Source organism: Aplidium turbinatum, chromosome 16 (assembly GCF_918807975.1).
Source record: "Aplidium turbinatum chromosome 16, kaAplTurb1.1, whole genome shotgun sequence".
Lineage (NCBI taxonomy): Eukaryota > Metazoa > Chordata > Ascidiacea > Aplousobranchia > Polyclinidae > Aplidium > Aplidium turbinatum.
The window spans coordinates 5,003,364-5,017,094 of record NC_137487.1 but is presented as its reverse complement, the minus strand read 5'-3'; the positions used below and the strand labels follow the sequence as shown (position 1 = coordinate 5,017,094).

The following is a 13,731-nucleotide window of genomic DNA, read 5'->3' as shown; positions in this document are numbered from 1 at the left end:
CACTTTTCCAACGTCGGTGAATCATGGGCGCGGGCAATGAGTTCAGCGCTTTGGATCAAAACACATAGTAGTTAAAAGAAGTTTAATATTTCAACTGTCCTTTTAACGTGTTTTTGCCAGAAAAAAACATTGCTTCGGCCATTTGAAGAGTGACTAGAAATTTTGCCGTTTACGCAAGTTTAGCCATTGTCGCCTGTTTCCAACTTGTTTACAAGGACTGGAGTGGCTCATGGAGCCACAAACAATATGAAGCGATTGTCCCTCTATGAACTTTATCACCATCGTCGTCCAACCGTGTTTGTTATTCCAGTTAATTGCTTTGAGACCGCGAATTAAGGCTTGATTACACGGCCAAATGATTCAGTGCTGTAATTCCTTACTTGTTTGTAGCTGGATTTTGGACTTTATTGACAAGTATTGATTCAACTAAAAGTTATATGGCAGCTAATTTTTTTCATTTGTGTTTTTATGTTAATTTCTTAATTTTCTGTTTTTTATTTCAGAATGTCAGGCAGCGTAAATGTGCCCAGGAAAAAACGATTTTTTAGACATGGGGTCAACCAGTAAATCCCCGTCATTTAATGGGGCAAACGGGCCTTTTTCGTCGACATCTGCGTTCTCAGAAGAGGCTGCGATGCATAAGGAACGAAACAAGTTTAGCTTGTATGCAAAATCTGGCAGTTTAAGCAACATCGCAGCCGTGGATCGAAACCAGCATAATTTTTCAAGAACTCTTCCAGATTTTAACCGCAGCAATGCTCACCGGCACTTCACGGATGAATGCAAAGAACACAATGAGGGATATCTGAGAAACCGCTTACCCGCGGGCGAGACAGACCAGCGTTTTTCTCCTGATTTACCTAGAATGAAAATTGATAAAACTAACGGAGCTGAGCGAAAGAAGGCTAAAGTTTTGAAAGAACAAACAAATTACGCTCCCAGCAATGACATTTGGCTTCAACAAAAGAAAATTCGTCCATCACAAGATTTGACGCGTAACAAGAAGTCGTTACTCACAGATCAAGCTGAGAGTTTTGATAACGGACAATATCTCCAAGACGGATCAACTGTTTCTAACCATTACAAACATGCAATAGCAAACAGCAGTATGGGAATAACTCACGCTTATCAAACGCCGGAAGAGCAGCAGTTGTCTTATGTTTCCAACGCTACAAGTGGAATTTCTTTAGAAGCAGCAACAGCAATGCATATAGCTAAATCATATGGCGCACCCCAGCAACGGTTTGCGACAGATATGGCACATTCCAGCTTGAGCATATGCGGCACAGAGGGCGGATCAATGATTCACAGCCAACAATCCGCAAAATGGAACCCGCGCTTAAGCGACAAAGACAATCGGAAGTTTTACAGCGAGAAAAAGTATGAAGAATATTGCAGGAATTCCAATGAGTCAAAAGCGATGAGTGAGACCTCTATGGCTGCTATGAATGTATCGTCAATGACAACATCTCCAGCTGCTACAGATTTAAGTCAACATAGGGCTAGTAGCAGTGGAAACAATCAGCTACAAAGAGACAATAGCATTAACAAGACATTTCCTCATATCATTTTGTCTTCGCAGCCTCAAGAACAGGCGATTGCTGGTAATCGAGATATTTACACTTTGCCTGGTTCGACCGCAGATAAAGAAGATAAGAGATATAACGTAGACAATTTTAAGCACCCAGTTTGGGGGAATTTTGAAACCCCCCAGTTGTTCGCAGATCAGCAGCATCCTCAGGGGAGAGCAGAACACCATCATCAACACCCTTACGAAGCTACCTTTTGTACAGACTGCAACTCAACTGGAATACCCTTAGCAGCGGCAGGATCTTATGAAATGAATCCTCTGCTACTGAAAGAAAATGAAATGCTTGTAAAACATGAAAGGGCGTCGATTCACCCTCCTAACATACCCATGGGTTGGGGTGACAAAGGAGCTGGGGGGTTCGACAAAATGCTAGGTTCAATGTACAAACCTGCAGGGGACCGGACACAATATTATTTGAAGCCTCCCCCTGTCGACTTGGACGATGTAAGTAAAACGTTTTCTATTTATCTACCTTCTGGTTTTTGTTTATTATTCTATACACTGTCTAAATTTGATTGATTGCTTAAGGTTTGAAGTGACAAAATGTAAATAACACAATGCGTCCATCAACATGATTCAAATGCAGTTTCTTCTCACTTCATGCCATCAGCTTTGTAAAGTGCTACTATACATTGTAATAATAAAATACAATAGCTAATTAGTCAATCGTAATCTGGTCAACGATGGATCACCTTGGCTTGCAATCAAAGTATACGATCAATCGCATCACTGCATGTGCTAAAACTTTCAATTTGACATTCCAATTGAAATTTAACTTGAAAGTCTCGTGGCTTTGCAAGTTTGACTTTTGTTTACGGTGTGCTAGTGTAGATTGTAAGATTACACGACGATCAAATGGTATGTTATATAAAGTGCAAAGTCAGCATTTTACAAAAGATTGAATGGCAGTTGTTACAACTGCTTGTCGTCTGTGTAGAAATGTGTCTCTTGTTGGACGTAGAGATAACTGTAACAAGTCATCCAATAGCTGTTTTCTACAGTAAAGCCTCAAAAACGTGCCACCAACAGCGAGTGTTATAATCGTCTGTTGTTGGCCTAACTTCCTGCTTTTAAAACTTTATAGGCTAGTAACCTTTTCATGTCGGTCTATAGCTGATCTATAGAAATTTGTCACGAATTGTGTCACAAAACTTATAGAATATATTCTTTAGCAACTTATGATAATATTTCATGCATGTTGTTGTGCATTGAATAACATCGTGACCGAGAGAATAAGTGTTGTCGTTGAACATTAGCACTGCTTAATTGTTGACTGCAGTGTTAGAACCAAATTATTGACGTTCTTTTTGAAACAACTGTTTGTTGGACATTTTTGTGCTTGTCCTTATTTCCTTGACTAAAGGTTTGATTTACCAAAATTATGATCGTTCTCAAGTCTTACCGCGTATGGTGAAGGTGTCAAAAATATTTTGAATTGGAATTTGATATCGAAAATTGTTAAATGTTACTTTACATACAGTACAATTACACACAATTAATTAGACAAAACATTTTAAGATGTTTGTGCAATAAGAAAAAAAAATGTTTTAAATTTTCTCAATGTTACGTTGATTGAACATCTTCAGACGTTAAATCAACGCAAGATTTAAAAAAATGGTTTGACTTAAACAACTTGATAGATGAAATGACATTTTCCTTGTTTTCTACGAACGCCGAGTACATTGGTAAACAAGCCAAAGATATTTTCTCCTAACCAGAGTAGCTTGTTTTGCCTTTCGTATCTGGACGTTCAGGTTCTGATTCATGGAACACCCTGGCTGCTATCTTCTAGTTCTAGTTGATTTATTTCAACCCTCAAAACAGTTTGATTTTTATAATTGATTTAACACGTGCAGACGTTAAACCAATGTAAAAAACGTCTGATATCTGGACTGGGACGTTTTGCTGGCACAGTCTGGCACAAGCAAAATGTGTTCATACACATTGTGACTTGGTAACAGCAGTAGGATTGATTCACGTTCAACTCAAAACAAAATTTTACAAAAGATTTTTTTAAATATTGATTATGGCAATTATTGCAGAAAAGAATTTGTTTATTTTTCGTTCGGCATAAAACAAGTCGCACACTTTCTCTAATCAGTTTAATTCTATCTAGTGTTGTTTGAGTGAGCATTATGTCATTTGTACAGAAATATTTTTACCAACATTTTGTTGAGCATGTTAGCTTTCAAAGAACCAACAATCAAGCATTCAAGTAAAAGTTCCAAGACATATTATGATCTTATTCTCTTGCTTATTTCATTTTTTCAAACAGGACCTAATTCCAAAAACCTAAACGTATTGGTTTTGAAATATTGAGTTTAGCTTTATGGCTTTCAATTTTTTTTTTTTTTTAATTTTGGTTTTGGTTTAATTTTTTACAAGATCATGTAATTTTCTTGATTTTTAAAATTGGTATTGACCACCTTACCAAAGTAACTTTCAAATAACAAAAATTTTCCTAACTGTGAGAAAGCAGAAAACAGACTTTGAAATTTTGCACCAAACCATTAGGTTGTTGACAAGGCAAATGTACAATAGTGCTTTGGCAAGTTAGCGTTTATACATAGATTCAATGTTTAACGATGTTGAAGCACAAGCAGGTGGATTGATTAATGAAAACCAACTCAGATGTTGAAATTTGTGGTATTTATTCATTGATTCAATGTGCGCAGACGTTGGATTAGTGTAAAAAAAACGGATTTTGATAACGAGAAACTCGTCAACATACTTGTTTACTCAAATTTGAATTTCTGTGATCCTCTTTGTCAACTCTTTATCAACCACTTTTGCTAAGACTCGCTTCAGCGGTTTGCTGAAGCCCTAAACAGCCAATCAACCGTTTTTTACATTGATTCAAAGTTTGCAGGCGTTGACTTTAATTTTCATACATACTAAAAACTTAAATGGAAAAAATTACACTAACTACTGCATATTAAAAAAATGATAATTTAAACTTTATTATCTGGCAGCTTTCCGAAGATGAACGGGAACGAATGAAAGTGAAAAGGGAAAGAAACAGGGTTGCCGCTGCAAAATGCAGAAATCGACGTCGAGAACTTCTCGAGCGCTTGGAAAAGGTGAGAACGAAGTCGCAGTAAATAAAAAGCCGTTGCTCTTTTTTCTGAAAAATATTTACTTAACCCAGAAATAGTAGCGTGATAACGTGAAAAACAATAGCCCAGTAAACAACAAGCTTGACACGTCATTCTAAGCTGGCGATGATATTTTGATTGAAATTCGATTTGAAGATCTGGTTCTATTTACGTACATAAGTGAGTGCTTCTACCAAGTTTAAAGTAACTCTTAACATAATAGTGGGAACTAGAAAAGCTCGTTTTCATTTTACTTTGCAACTTTGGGGAAATCACAACAGCTGTGAAAATGTTAGTCAGTAGGCAGTGGCATGATACAGTCCACACCACACATTCTTTAACATCGGCGACCAATAAAAAGGATTTCTTGCAGAATACTGTATTGGCAAGTGGATACCGAGAAACCAAAGGTACTCCACAAAGTCACAAAATTGCGCTGTTTTATACAAAATTTTCGTTTTTAAACATTTCATTTTCAAACATTTTCATAACCAACGCTGCAAGCTTTGTTTTAGTTTGAATTGATTTGAAAGAATTTTTCCAACAGAAACATTTTGTTGCGTTTCATTTTGAAATTGAACTAATTTCATTTTGATGTTAACTCGAAACGAATAGCCTACATGCGCATCTCGAAACTCAGAAAATACGTTACAATTTGCTGGTGTTCTGGAATCATATCATTTGAACAATTATGAATTCATTTAAATTTACCAGCGTCCAAACCAAAATATTTCAAAAATATCGAAAACAAATTTCAAGCAAAATTTTTAGACTTAATTTCGTTTTGAGATACTGTATATTTTGAATTGTTTTTTTTTTTTGTATATTTGTACTATACTGTATTATATATTTGTATACAGTATTTCGTTCCATTTTCAATCCTTGTCCATAAAGCATAATTATGTTTCGTTTATTGTGATCAAAAACTCTCCGCTTCAAACCGGTTTCGTGGGTATTTACCCCAGTTTTTGCCTTTTGTGGTGTTGTTTTTATTAGCAAAATGTTGTTTATATTTGCCGGTTAATGTTTTGGTTGCAGAGTTTTGATTATTTTTTTAGCTATTGTTAACACTAGCGGTGCTGTAGCATGCTTTGTTACCCTCTGAGTAATTGGTACAAGGAAATGATGTCACAAAGACAAAAGTTTTCCTGGAGATGTCTTCATCAACAGCTCGAAGCCTAGCATTTTACATTACTTTAACGTCTATAAACATTGAGATTTTTTGTGGGGGTAAAATTGTGCAGGTCTAAGACAGAAGTCGGAAACCACGTGAAATTTCATGCTTTGTGGTTTGTGAGAGTATTTTCAAAGCGAATCAAACCTTAGCTGCACTTTCTTAAAATCTTGAAGATTCACACATTTTCAACGAGTAAATAGTTGACGTGTGCAATCTTGCAAACAAATTGATATAAAATCCACTTTCTGATGAAAAAAGTATTTCTAGTCAATAAATACACTCAAACAATTACCCAATTAATTTTTGCACTCCAGCTCTAATTTTTCGTTTTGAACAATCAAAACAAGTCAGATGTTTGACAGAGATGAAACGCAGACAGCTCCTGATAACTAATATAAACCTGGATGCTACTTTCGCATGCCGATATAGCCTACATGTGGATGCTTTAAAGTTTAAATTACTCTAAGCCTGTTTTTTTTCGCAAAAAAATTTAGGTTAATTGTCCGAAATGACTTTCGAAAATTCGGTCTTTTTGATTTAAATCGGTCATTTTTTTGTGATGAAAATATTCCCTTTCTGTGCTACTTTTGCCATTGCATTTATCACATGTAATAAGATGTTGAATCAACGTTTATACACTAAATCTAGGTTTTGTATTTTCGATTGAAAAAAAAAGGTTTTATTCTTTGCCATCACTAAAATCGATCTACGCGCTTATTTTTTCGACTTTTTGACCAAATTAACTTTAATTCTTAGACGTTTTGCTAAAAATTTGGTCAAGGACCGACAAATAACCGAAAAAATAAATGTAGTCTAAAGCAAAGTTAATTACTAAAGTTAAAAGTGGAAATAAAAAGCTTCGGCTATCGGTGGAAAAGTTTTTGCTTGCATTATTGAATGCTTCAATTTCATTGATTAAATGACGCTATATAAAACGGTGTCTACAAAAGACTACAGTACAAAGCGTTGCGCAGCCTCTCACACTGAGAGTTGAACCTGCGTTGCTTAATGTTGACTTTTTATCATTCTTCATTGGTGTTTGTTGAGTTGCTTCATAAGTTGAACTTCCCCAGTATTTTCAACACAAGGCAGTTAGTTTGCTGTATTTTTGCAAGTCGTTTTATTCAATCGAAATAAAGTATTATTCGGCTAAGGGCTGTTTGAACCAAAACTACTTCTTATGAAAGCCAAATTTGGCTTCGACAAAATCTGTATTTCTTGACTTGGTTTTATTTTGTCGGGTTCGAATTATTGTAATTTGTAATTTTCAAACTGCTTGTCACAACACGCAATTTCGTTTCACTCAATGAATGCTCGTCTAAACAAGCATATCACACATTGAAGCAGATACCAATCGAATTTGCTTCATATAAAATCATAGTGTTCGTTAAATTTGATGTAGGATAATTATGATAAAACTAACTAACACTGGAAAGCCAGGTATTAAATTAGTCCCTTTGAATTAATTAAAAAACTGTTTGTTGCACGGTTGGGATACTTTCCTTTACTACAATGTGTTCCGCATTGTTGTGCCCACTAAGCACGCCTGACGTCCCATTCTTTGTTTAGGAAGCTGAGCAGTTGGAAAGGGAGCAAGAAGTATTGAGAGAAAATGTAAAAAGACTTCAAGCCCAGAAGAGGAAGCTTGGGAATATGTTGGACAAACATGAACAAGGATGTTCAAACAATATCGAGGAAAACGCTGCGAAAACGTACACAGGCGATACAGAAACGCCAGAGAAAAGCATCGCCGACTAAAAGCACTAAAATGCTGACCCATTCAAAATAATGCAGTTTTTTTATCATTGTCTTAAGTTATCACGAAGCAGAAGTGACGAAAGACTGAGCTTCCGTTTTTTTAAAGTACTTTGCTAAGGAAAAACGGGGTTTACTCGTTCAAACTTACTGTGACATGCCATAAATGGTAACTTTATTTTACAGTTGCCCGCAACAAGTTTCAACTACAGTGCGTGTTCGTCTTGGTTGCATTTCTACCTATTTGTGCCATTTATCTATCGCTGCAAACATTTTTACTTGAAAGACTGACAATTTGACCATGTACTTGTATAGGTAGGGCACGTGTTTTCATTGACGAAGTGTTAACAGCGTTCAAATATGCTTCCACTGCGTTTTGTGAATATTGTGTTGATTTTTTTTTGCTTGGACAAACTTTTGAATTGCATCTCAAGACAGATATCTCGGAAAGTCTTTATATTTTTATGCTGATTCTTACACTTCAGGAGCAAGCTTCCCATATTACACTAACTAGAATACCGTGGCAGCTGGCTTAACTTCCACACATACCAACCCTATCACGTTTGTTCAGCCTGCTAGCTAGTTTTTCCTTTTCAAACCACTTTAACAGATCCACAAGTTTGGGCTTGAAAGTTCTATTTCAAGTCGAGAATCTGAGACGATCGTACTCTTTCATTATATTTTACTTTGTTTGACTTAAAGCCAAGATATGCTGCAAAACAAGACAATTAGTATTTATTTGAACAGAGTATAGAATTTGGCAATTGCAGCTTGCGAATTTGACTTAGGCCCTACTCCTCCACTACTTACATGTGTGCAGCATTTGATTAGGCTGACTTATTTATTGCTTTTTAAACAAATTATATGGAAAAAATGACTTTGCAGTATTGTAGCCTATTTGAAAATCAATACTATCATTATCGTTAAAAAAATACTTTACAGTTCTGCACCGTTCCCATTCTAAGCTGCTTCACAGTATTTAGGTCACAAAAGAACATTAAATCATGTAATTTTTCGCACTGTGCAAATTAATTTACTTAAAATGTTATGCAAAGTACAACTTGCTAAGTTTTAATTATATCACCCTAAAGCCAACACACTTAGAGTTACAATATCAAGAAAGCTCTAAATGCTGCATAATTAATGAACATAATTCATCAGTGTTTATTGTTCCACTTTTTATTAATCAGTGTTGCCCTATAAGTCTTTAAATGCTTTATTTTGTACAACTGAAATAAGTTAAATGTTGCATGGAAATGCAATTATTACCTGGAAACCATAACATGTAAGGCTTACGTTTATGTAGACACGCTTATTACTTTACCAACAGTATATTTTTCCAAATAATTTGCAACAGTTTAGTCTTTCGAAGTGTAACTACTTGTACAGTGAAGCAAAATTGCTACACCCAGTATTATTTTTGTTAGATGCTCCACTTTTCACAAAGATTTTGTTCACTAATCAAACGATGCAATACAAGTAATTTTACGATTTCCACATGCAAAAAGAGGCTCTGCTAAACTTTGACCTGATCCAATTTATTTTATGCAAAGCATGTTCCAAGATATATTCGGAATTTTAGAATGACATTTTTGTACAATTGGGTAATCCACTTGCAATGTAGAACATTGCTGCATTTTGGATATATGGTTATGGTATATTAAAAGAACCATAGACTGACAAAACAGATTAATTTTAAGGGGTTTAAGATGTGTAATTACAAATAGATATAACATCATTAAAAAGTCAACTCAAACGTTTTCGACACGTAGGCTACGTGTGTCCTCATCAGGAATTACTTAAATCTGCAATATGCATAAAATAAGATAAATCTGACTATGCACTATAACTGAAACGACACTGCGAACTGAAAAGCACAAACTGAACAAGTGATACAAGAATGATTACGAGTAAATTATGCTGTGGGAAACAGATCACAATGAGGTGTAAAGTACAGGCATGTGACAAACAATTAAAACACACAAAAAAGGAACGATGAGCCACAGGCGAATAACCGCCTGTCAAAGAGACCGATTATTACGTTTGATTCTTAATGCTTCCATGATCTTAGTCTGAAATTCAGATCTGCCTCGAGAGATGATTTTAAATCGGTCGATCGAGACATTGTCAGTGCACGTTTCACAAGAGGCGGTGTGCTCTTTAATTGCACTTTTGGTTGTTAAATTTGGGTTTAAGTGCTCCCCGACCCTTGTCAACAAATGTCTGATTGACATACCAATGTATGTCTGGTTTGCGTCACGCAAACAACTAAATTTATACACAACATTCCAAGAAAGCGCAAAATTATTGGTGCACTTTGAATGTTTTATATACAGGAGAAATGTATCATAATTTTTTTTTTCTTGAATCACTTGTTCAGTTTATGCTTTTCAGTCCGGAATGTCGTTACAGTTATACTGCATAGTCAGATTTATCTTATAATTTTCATCTTATGTATATTGCAGATTTAAATAATTCCTGATGAGAACACACGTACGTGTCGAAAAACGTTTGAGTTGATTTTTTAATTATGTTATATTTTTTTCTAATAAAACATGTTAAACCCGCTAAAGTTACTTTGTTTTGTAAAGAAGTTTAAGAAGTAACTGAGATCTAAATCGACACCTTATGTTTCTTTCAGTTTAATTGCTGCAAGTTCTTCTGAATCACCATCTTTCTGGTGAAAACAGAAATAACTGAACCACCTGGTTTACGTTTAAGAAAATGATTTGTTGTTAATTTGTACGATGATATTTTGAAAGTTGTTCCATTATTGAAGTTGTTATAAGCTTCTGAAACGCCAAAGATAAATTTGCATTTTGATTCTATTTGTTTTAGGAGCGGCTACGACTTTCCTTACTATGAGCTTGATTTGTCGCACTTTAGTCGCTGTGAATTACGTTTGTCATTGTGTTTTTGCGGCAATCGTGCTTGCTGATTTTTTTGTTCTTACATTATTTGAACGTTTACGCACGTTCTTTCAATGCAAAAACAATTTAAAAGAAGGCTCACGCTGAAGCCAAAGCTCGTACTCTAAAAGCCAAATTTAGAAAACCACTGTTAAATATGCAGAAGCGTTAAATGCAACAATATTTTGTTATGATATGAATATTATTATTTTCTTGCCATACCAAAGAAGCACAATCTTTTTTAGAAAAGCAAAGGCCAATTGTAACTAGTATTAAATAGGTAAACATGATAAACAGTACAGAAACCGAAAAATGTGCTTAATATTTATTCGCAGCGATGTTTTACTGGTTCAACCATGGCTACCTAAAGATACGGCCTGATTTGTCACATTTTGCCAACTTTGGGTGAATATTTGAATAAATTTTTCTGAAAATTATATTTTTACGCTTTCTTTACTGTTTTCCCCAGATACCCCAATAGGTTTTAACATCCTCACATGTTGAAAAACAAAGAAAATTTGATTTCGAAGATTTTAGAAGATTTTTGTTAATTTTTCAATAACAGTCTGATTCAGCGTTTTTCAACTTACTTTTTCTCATTTGCTATTGCTTCCAAAAGGCAAAAAAAACTTTTATATCATTAGGAGACAGCAAAAAGTAAAAAAATCTCAGAAAATGTTAGTTAAACACTTGCAGTAGCTGTACTCAAAATCTGCAAAATGTGACAAATCAGGCCGCATCTTCAGGTGGCCATGGTTCAACGTTGCTTCCACCATGGCTACCTGGAAATGCGCCCTGATTGATCACATTTCGAATACTGCTACTGTCTGGCTGAACTTTTATAAGTTTTTTTTCCTTTTTGATGACTCGTAATAGTTTGTTGGTTTTGAATCGTTATCCACGGACTGACAAAGCCCTTGATAGGGGATTTTTGGTAGTTTCGCATACTTGTAGAGGCTCTTGACACAGGGCCGGTTACCGAGATTTAAAAAGTGAAGTTTCTGATTGTTGAAAATGTTTTTTCCGGAGAATTATTCCACTTACTAGATGCTGTCGAATGAAGAGCCTGTCCTTGAAATGCGTTGCTCAAGTGCACACCCCGAGAGCCGAACCAGCGTCGCGTGATCTTGAGTCTGGCGCTTAACCACTGAGCTAACGGGACGACTGATATAAAAGATTTTGTTGCCTTTGGGAAGCAGTAGAAAAACAGGAAAATTAAAAAACGTCAAATGAGATAGTTAATGAGTGGTCAACAGTCTGACTGAAAATTTATGAAAGAAATTTTTGTTGTTTTTCAACGCCTGATAATGTTAAAACCTATTTTGTCACCTGAGGAAGGCAGTAAAGAAGATGTGAAAATATAATTTTTAGAAAACTTCATTCAGATAGTTTACCAAATGCTGATAAAATCTGATAAATTCTGCAGAATGTCATAAACCAGGCTGTATCTCTAGGTAGCCATGCTTCAACTTACAGTAGTTAAAAGCTAATTCAATGTATGATAACTCTTTCACAGGAGTATTTCATGATGCATTTGTGAAAGTAAAAGTTACTTGAAATTTTGAGCGTATTTAGAGCGATTTAAACTTAAAACATGTCTCTTGTCGTATTGGCTGGGTTCAGGGATCACGTGACAATGAAGGTCAGTGCAATTTTGACGACGCAAAGCCTGGGTAGTTTATGAACATCGTTTGTTTTTGTTATACGCTCGCACACTAAGCAAACTTATTATCGTGGTAGTTATTGCCACCGGGACGCACCAATCTTGTTGAAGCTCAGCACTTTGATGCTAGCTGTATTGGATTGCCCAACATGTTACACCATTTGGTACAAGCCAATTCGCGATAAAATCCCTTCTCGTGGCCTTAATTAACCTTGCCATTTTTATGCACCAACATATCGTTGTTTTACAACAACTCAGTCTTGTAATGCGTTTGTGATAACTTTTCTGTTTTGCTTTTTTCAACGAAGTTGTACAGCATTCTGAAGGTAACCACATCTCTTGACATTTTAAACTAGAGTTGGTCTTAGCAAATCCAAAGACTATGAAATGTGTAATGTGTTAAGACACTTGTTTCGTTCAGGCGAGGTCAAACCGCTGATTGGGGATTATAACACAACAGAGTAAGAAAATCTTTAAAAATTTACATATTTTGTGTTATCATAGCTTTATTGGCACTGCTTTTTAACTAGTTCCATGTGAGCTGTTTATTTTACATGAATCTGAAGACAAAGAAGAATGCCGCATTTGTTTTTATGAAACCATATCATTTTATTTAGTTTTTAACGGTCACAAACTCTTCCAGCTCTTCCATTATTTTGCATTTGTGTTGAGTGTCTTACCATGACCCATTTGATGTTTGTTTAAGTTGTTGGAAGTTATCTTTTCCTGATAGTGTCATTTTAATTCGTCCCTCAAGTGCAACCCTGTCTAAATCTAAGTTTCTTCACTCTTTTAATCTCGTTGTTTTTGGGTCTGAATTATTACAACTGCAGTAAATTTATTGATAGTTATAATAGCCTAAAAATGGCCTATTTTTTAATCCAATTATTTCAATTTTTTTTTTTCCAAAATAGGACTATTTGCAACTCTTCTTAATATTTACCAATAGCTTGATGAAGGAAGCCAATCAGCAATTTTGCACTGTTGCTAATTCTAAGACTAATTCATACTTTCGTAAAATCTTTCCGAAAATGTTTATGTTGTCTATGTCGATACCACATTTTCTTGTCTTGAACTGCAAAATTCCCTTCTTCGCTTTAGCGAAGCCGCCATGTGTTGAGCTTTTTGTTTCTTATTTATTGTTTCCCCGTTTAGTGTTTGTTGTTTTGTGTTTGTGTTGTTTATTGGCCATAATAAATGCGAATTTGAGAATCTGTAGCCTGATGCTTATAATTCATTTATTGCGTTTTTGAAAAGTATGTTAGTTTGTGAATGCAAAGAAGTTTCAATACTCCTAACTATGCATTTTGCAAACAAAATGCTTTCGAGACATCTATAGTAATTTGAAGTAAGATTGGTTCACTTGGTTAGAGTATTTATAGGTAGGAGTTAGATCATTGGAAGGCGTATAAATACCATGCGTATAAATAACAGAGTGCAAAACTATGGAAACTCGCTTTTTACATTTATTTAACATTGTTAATTTGAACCAATATCTGTTTAGCATTCAGCGTAACTTTATGAAAAAGAAATATTAAGTC

The 13,731-nt window shown here is 35.2% G+C and overlaps 1 protein-coding gene across 1 annotated transcript; it reads left to right on the top strand.

Moving 5' to 3' along the window:
• The first annotated feature begins 550 nt into the window (after positions 1-550).
• On the top strand, positions 551-13,402 carry LOC145785861 (uncharacterized). The gene is made up of 3 exons (XM_082597570.1): positions 551-2,035; positions 4,564-4,671; positions 7,433-13,402. The coding sequence occupies exons 1-3, from the start codon at positions 551-553 to the stop codon at positions 7,619-7,621; spliced, it is 1,782 nt and encodes a 593-aa protein (XP_082453696.1). The 3' UTR covers positions 7,622-13,402.
• The last annotated feature ends 329 nt before the right edge of the window (positions 13,403-13,731 follow it).